This window comes from Mus pahari, chromosome 3 (assembly GCF_900095145.1).
Source record: "Mus pahari chromosome 3, PAHARI_EIJ_v1.1, whole genome shotgun sequence".
NCBI classification, from domain to species: Eukaryota; Metazoa; Chordata; class Mammalia; order Rodentia; family Muridae; genus Mus; species Mus pahari.
Genome location: NC_034592.1, coordinates 123,539,340 through 123,547,123, shown reverse-complemented (window position 1 = coordinate 123,547,123; position 7,784 = coordinate 123,539,340). Strand labels below are relative to the sequence as shown.

At 37.2% G+C, this 7,784-nt stretch overlaps 1 protein-coding gene across 4 annotated transcripts in view; it reads right to left on the bottom strand.

Moving 5' to 3' along the window:
* The window catches only part of Macrod2 (mono-ADP ribosylhydrolase 2), a 1,928,923-nt gene that overhangs the window by 1,517,173 nt on the left and 403,966 nt on the right, over nt 1-7,784 (bottom strand). For all 4 annotated transcript variants that reach the window (XM_021192060.2, XM_029536733.1, XM_029536732.1 and 1 more), the window contains exon 4: nt 3,204-3,233. In XM_021192060.2, coding sequence (XP_021047719.1) covers nt 3,204-3,233 — 30 coding nt within the window. The remainder of the gene's footprint in view (nt 1-3,203; nt 3,234-7,784) is intronic.

Sequence of the window (7,784 nt, the reverse complement as noted above, 5' to 3'; positions counted from 1 at the left end):
GCCAGGCACTGGCATAGCCTCACAAGAGGCCGCAATATCAGGGTCCCTTCAGCAGAATCTTGCTGGCATGTGCATTAGTATCTGGGTTTGGTGGCTAATGATGGGATGGATTTTACAAATATCAGGAACAATGAGTGAGAGAACCTGAATCAGGCATCTGATGCAGAGGTTTGGATTCAATCTGCATTGGCAATCTGAAAGTTCCTGCAATAATAGTTCTTTACTGAATGAATAGAGGCTGTTATTTGCAAATATCAAGGGGGAGGATTCCAAAGATTGGCTATACAATCAGAAGGTCAAAATTCAGTACAAGGAAAGCTAAGAATGTTCTTTAAGTTCACTTTTTAAAATAAAACCTTCCAAAAATCAAGTTTGTATCTGAGAACAATTAAGGCAAATCTTGAAGTGTGTAAATAAATTTAACCTCTTGATGGCCTGTTTTAAGTTGGGGGGGGGACGGATAAAGCTATCTTAAATGCTTATAATTTATCTTTATGATATTACTGAGTTGCTAGATTTACAATTCAGAAATTGCAAACCATGATGAATTTGGCAATTGTGTACTTGAAGACAATAAAATGTATACATCAGGGAAACAAAAAAGTGAGTGGGCCTGCTTCTCCTGTAAGTATACAACTAAAGGCCACATCATTGCTTAAATGTACCTTCTCGAGTAGGACAGAAGAGCCATCAAAACTCTAAAGCTAGTCATGAGCCAGTTGCTTTTCCACAAACCAGTTATCCACACATACATTCAGGCAAAGCCAGCTGAGGACAGAAAAGTATTCATTGCGGCAGACATGCCTACAGTTCATTACTCATGCAGCCACAACTCCTCTTCCTCTGTGGTAACCTGAATAACTGTTTTGTAGTGAGCATATTGCTTCCTAATATCAAACACTATTAAGAACATGAATGAATATCTTACCAAATTCAGTATAGTGTGAGATTCCATGGAGATCTTTGGCTTAAAGGAAAAGAAAATGCTTCAAGAAATCCTTGAAGCCACACATCAGTTTTTGCCTTTCTTCTTCATCCTTGTCTGCACTCTACTTGTGATGGCTAGAATACCCGCAGTTGCCACAAACCCCAAGTTCTTGACACTGCGAGCTTGGAGGAGAGGACACAGAAGGGAGAATGTGACCTCGATGACATCATGGATTACTAGGAAACCATCCCAGGCTACCTGCAGCACATAGTCCCACAACACACAGTGCATTGCTAATCTTTAAAGGGTAATTGTTAGGGGGGTCTTATCCAACAGAAGTAGCTAAAGTTATTTAACTAATAAAATTGGTTGACTCACTCTTAGAAATAAAATAAAAGCAATTAATGAATCATCTAACTGGTTGCCATAAGTAGATAAATGTGTTCATGTAAACTCCATTTTAATTTTACACTTTAACCATATTAGCCAGGTTGCCTAAAATACTAACTTGTCTTGCAAAAAGTTACTCCTATAAACACTTTATCTTAAGAGTGATTCCCTCATATTCTGTACCCAGGGAAGAATTACCAAGATTCTAGGCCCTAAGGAAAAAATTTCCTTTGGAGGCTCTGAAATTACAATAAAATATATGATAAAAAATTCTATAGATTTTCCCCAATGTAATATTTTTATTATTTGATAATTTCATAAAATGCATTCCTATTACACTCACTCGTTGCAGTATATGGTCAAACTTCCAAAGGCCAGTCCCTTAAAGATGACTGAGTCCTTTCCCACCCCCACCCCACCCCGCCCCCACCTGAAGAGCCACACTTCAGAGCCTCACTGCAGATTTTGAGGATTCTCTTCTTTGTCTCCTTACCTTTTGTTTTTTACTTCTGTTTTTGTTTTGTGGGAGAGGGGTTTGGGAGGCTCCTCACAGAACCTTCAATGTTTCTCATTCTCAATAACATTTTTAAAAATAATTTGCTGCAGACGAAATAGACACTTACGAATCCCTACTATTCTATCCCTTGGCAGACATTCTTGCTAAGTCATTACAACACTTCCAGAAGGTAGGAGTTCCTTTGTGTTTGCATAAGAACCAACTTCAATCCCACGCTCTCATGGCATCTGACTACAGGACATGCAGTGACATGTCACAGTGCAAGCAGCACTTTCTACTTTAAACCCCTTTTCCTCATTCCAAATTCTAAGGTTCCATTCAAATGGAATAATGATTACATTTTTAATTTCTGAATAAAATTTATACTAGAATCTTCTATTAAGGCCGGGACATTTAGTAAAGGCCTTAACTTGACACACAGTCCTACTGACTACCTTCCATCTACATGAAAATGAAAACCAAGAAGAAAAAGGGGAGGAGAAGGAGCAGGATAGAGGAGGGGGGAGGGAGAGACTGACAGTCTATTCTACCATATTATACATACTGCAGCTACAAAAGCATTCTTCTCTCTCTCTCTCTCTCTCTCTCTCTCTCTCTCTCTCTCTCTCTCTCTTTCTTCTTCTTCTTCTTTTTTTTTTTTTTTTTGTATAGAATAGAGTTAATTTAGGGCATGGAGAGGGGAGTTAAGAAGGTAGCAGAGGCAAAGAAAGGCAGAGAGAAGGAGAGTAGAGAAGTAGGGACCAGCCATAGCTATGTGGAGAGAGGGAGGAAGGGAATCACATTCTTATTTCTAAAGATAAAACCATAGTTGATGGACTCCATCATTTTAAAAAACCTGCAGTATGGGAATCTCTCCCTCCCCTTGCACTTTGATAACTTTCTCTTTTTTCTCTTACCTAACACACAAAAAGTATAGCATCAAAAGTAATTTCTCTTGTAGTTTCCCAAGGAAATAGATGGAATATTAAGATCTCTAAGTACAAAGTCATGAAAAGCAAAACCAAGCAATTATAGTTAAAAAGAAAAGAGGACAAAGCCTACAAAATACTGCCACCTTAGCCTTCATACTAGCAGTAACTCTCATCTGCTATGTATGTGTTCACATTAACAGATTACAGCTGCATCTATTCCTTACATCAAAAGTGAGAAGAAGAAAAACAGTCGTGTAAATATTTTTAAGTCAGTTAAAAGAATAATTCTTTAAACCAACAAACAGCATTTCTGTTATAAACTATTTTCTGGGAATATTAGTTTTGTAGGTGATAACTATAGCAAAATTAGCTTGATGTAGCGGCACAGAGCTTGCTAACCAACTCCTGGTTAATGTAATGAAAATGTACTTGAAGTTAAGCCATATTCCACACTTACCCCCTCCTCCTCCGAGAAGACTGGCATTTGCTGTCAAAGAAAAGAAAAGAAATTATATTTTAAAATGTACAGGAGATACAAAGTATCAAAATAGTTGAAACAGAAACTAATAATTATCACACATCTTATTCAAACATATATACAGAAAATCGGTATTTTCATCCAAGGACAGACTTTATCATTATCATACCATAGTATGAAAATTAATGTTTCCCTATTTTAGTTCCTATTTTCCTCTTCAAATGGCTATTTTTATGTTTCCTTGTAACAATATTAAGTACACATTGAAATTCTTTCATTCTCCATCTATATCTAAATTGATCTGAGTTTTCCATTTTATGAATTGCAGATATAACAGTGCTACTTAGGCAATTTCAGTGATTTCAAAGGACAATGTAACAAGAAAATATGATGATAAATTAAATTAAATTAACCACCATCAAGTCAAACTTTTACTAAAGCAGCAGATTTATTTCTATATATAGATTCTATTTGGGAGGAGATAGAAATGTTAAACAGATCTGTGAATTCTCACCAATTTATTCAGAAATTCAGCCTATGTATTCCTGGAAGGCAAATAGATATAACAAAGTTCCATGAAATTCATCTTATTTCACCCACTCACCCATTCTAAGGCTAAGGGAATAATCTGAGAAAGGAGGGCAGAAAGAATAAAGGAGAAAAAAGAAAGAAAGAAAGAAAGAAAGAAAGAAAGAAGAAAAGAAAAGAAAAGAAAAGAAAAGAAAAGAAAAGAAAAGAAAAGAAAAAAGAAAGGAAAATATCTTCTGGACAAGAGACAAACATTGCAAGCATGACCTCACTACTGTAGGGGCGTGCTTGAATGAACCCAATGGCAATGCATTGAAAAAGAGGTGCAAGATCTTCATTGATGAAATACTCATTAAGGGCACCTTCAGGTAGACGGAGAGTCATTTCTTCTGTTGTGAGCCCACTAGTTACTCCAGGATTATGGTAGAGAGTTCTATCCAGTGACTACACAGATAGCTCTGATAACACAAAATGGGTCGTAGATCAAACCAGACGTCATAAATTCAGTAAGGAAATTGAAAGGGACGAGGAAAGAATGTTAAAGATAGGAAGGAAATACCAGAGGTTCACAGAGAGGACTCAGATTGCCTGGTATACATAGAAGAAATAGTCAATGAACAAAATTAAAGAAAAATCCACTTGAGCTGCACTTAAGAAGTAAACTTTTCTCTGGATAGTCCATCCTTTCATCTTAGCTCTAAATTTTGTCTCTGTACCTATATCCTTTCATGAGTATTTTGTTCCTTATTCTAAGGAGGAATGAAGTATCCACACAATGGTCATCTTTCTTGGTTTTCTTCTGTTTTGCATAATGTATCTTCGGTATTCTAAGTTTCTGGGCTAATATGCACTTATCAGTGAGTGCATATCTAGTGACTTCTTTTGTGATTGGGTTACCTCACTAAGGATGATATCCTCCAGATACATCCATTTGCCCAAGAATTTCATAAATTCATTGTTTTTAATAGCTGAGTAGTACTCCATTGTGTAAATGTACCACAGTTTCTGTATCCATTCCTCTATTGAGGGACATCTGGGTTCTTTCCAGCTTCTGGCTATTATAAATAAAGCTGCTATGAACATAGTGGAGCATGTGTCCTTATTAGCAGTTGGAAGATCTTCTGGGTATATGCCCAGAAGAGGTATTGTTGGGTCTTCCGGTAGTACTATGTCCAATTTTCTGAGGAACCGCCAGACCAAACCTAGATACTAATGCTCATGCCAGCAAGATTCTGCTGAAGGGACCCTGATATTGCTGCCTCTTGTGAGGCTATGCCAGTGCCTGTCAAACACCGAAGTGGATGCTTACAGCCAGCTATTGGATGGAACACAGGGTCCCCAATGGAGGAGCTAGAGAAAGTACCCAAGGAACTGAAGGGCGCTGCAACCCTGTAGGTGGAACAACAATATGAACTAACCAGTACCCCCTGAGCTTGTGTCTCTAGCTGCATATGTAGCAGAAGATGGCCTAATCGGCCATCATTGGGAAGAGAGGCTCCTTGGTCTTGCAAACTTTATATGACCCAGCACAAGGGAAGGCCTGGGCCAAGTAGTGGGAGTGGGTGGGTAGGGGAGAAGGGGCAGGGGGGTATAGGGAACTTTCGGGATAGCATTTGAAATGTAAATAAAGAAAATAAAGAAAATAAAGAAAATAAAAAATAAAAAAAATAAAGAAGTAAACTTTTCTGAAGGTTGCATTGCAGATGACTGGCTGCAATAATAAAGAATGTTATACTTATGTATGTACAAATATAACCTTAAGTTAGAATTCAGCATATACTGCATGGACTAAAGAGATGGCTCTTACATTTAATCCTAGGCTCACTACGAAGACCTCAACATACTGCACTGAACTTTATTCCATATACTTGTATATTATTGGCACTGTTTATGCATGTTATAAAAACATATTCAGTAATATTATGAAACCAGGAGATAACCAAAAGCATCCTCCTTTTTTCATGGAGAAAACTGAGTTAAAGAAAGATTAGATAGATTGTTTAGGAAACAGGAGTCTTTTGCTTGCATTTTTATATGAATTCCATAAATCATGCATTGCCATAACCTAAGAAGAGTAATTGTTATTAGTCATTAGTATTAATAATTCAATCAATAAATAATGGATCGTGTGAAGGACATGTGCCCATATTCATTGTTCAATTAGACTAAATGTGTGATGACTTACTAATTACTCCAACACTAAAGGGAGTATCATGAAAATGCATACAGAGCAAATGCCTTGGAAGTTCCTCTCATTATGTCAATACCAGACCATCAAACTCTGTCTCATGTGGCCTTCTAAGTATAGCACTATCTAATAGTGGCTCTCCCTCCCCTCAGTGCCTTCTCAAAAACACAGGCAGAATAGATATGCCACTAATGAATCAGAAACTGAACTCTGTTTGATGCTATCCTTCCGCTTACATCCAGACCCCTTTGGTGCTTTGGTGCCACCCTGAAAAGATGTGGTATGACACAAACACGAATCACAGCTTAACATCTTGCCCCAGGTCCAGCCCTGAGAAGGTCAGTTTGCTGCAGTAGCCTGAACACAATGATGAGAATCCTCATTTGTCTCCTCTTCACTGGAAGATGGATTGCATGGTCAACCCATATCTCGTGGTTACTCCACTCAGTTCCTCAAATCCTTTATAAAACCACATGGCACTCTACAAACCGGCTTCTCCAACCACCCTATTGAACTGAGAATGACTTCCCTGTCTATGAGTTTTCCAGGACCCTGACATTCCATCTGCCAATTTTCATATATTCATTCATAAGGGAAAATGTATTCCCTTATAAATAAAATAAAATAAGCAATAGCTCTTTACTGAGAGCACCATTCATGCCAAGGAACACAATAACAGGTTGGAGTCTATTTTCTTCTAGCATTCATCAATAAAGGTGGAAGTTGTATGTTTCGAGAGCCCCATCCAGAGCCCATCTGTTTAACCAGGCATTTGTCCAGTAGATGAGTAGAGTAGGTATAGGATTTAGACTCCATATCCTTGCCAACCATCAAGTCATTTCATGTCAATGTGTGTTCATGTCTAGATGAGCCTATCTGTAACACTAATGTAGAAGTCATTTTCTTTAGTAAAATTGCCAAAAATATGCAAAGTAAATTTTTATTGTGACTTCTAATAAGACTTTGCCTCCACAAAACACTTCAACTACTATCTAACAGTCACTAGGCAGAGAAATTAATATTTCTTCCATTTTAAGAAAATGAAAATGGTTTTCGTGGGTTCAAGGTTATTTAATTTCTCCTTGATTATTTCTAATAAATTAATACATATCCCAATTAAATAAGGAGCTACTTGAAAATAAGATCTGAACTTAGTGGCTACTTCTGTACCAACTTATTTCTAAATACATGTTTTAAATTTTGAGATAATTGACAGATTTAGTTAATTCTCATTTCATATAAAAGGTACTTATTTTCTAAAATTTAGAAAATCCAATCTTTGGCCAGACTTATCTCTAAACCCAAGGCCTATTACAGAGCTTTTAAAGTTTATTTGAAATGCTTATTATTTAAAACATATGACCCTTCAAAATGTCTTGCCAGGATGACTGGTGATCCTGTTCTGGGCTATTCCTAGAGCATCATGGTGGGGGGGGGGGAGGGGACAGGAGGCAGGACAAAAAATAATACAAACATGACCCTGCTGTTTCTATAGTAAGACTTAGGAACTTATCTCTGAGCTTGATTACTAGCCAGCATATTCCAAACTCTCTAACATAAAATGTCTAACTTATTACAAGTTTGGGGAGCAAAACTGAAGTTACAGTTGAATTTCAAAGGTTGAATGAATGCACAGCTCACAGGAACCATTGCAATTGGAAGGATCTGTGTTTTCACTATTTTGTCCAAACAAAATAACTTGATTCCATTGGACAGACAGTCTCAGTGCTCATGACATTAAAAATCTGAATATAAATAAGAAAAACTGTTTCTTGTAAATATGGTGTGTGTGTGTGTGTGTGTGTGTGTGTATGTGTATGTGTGTGTGTGTATGTGTGTGTGTG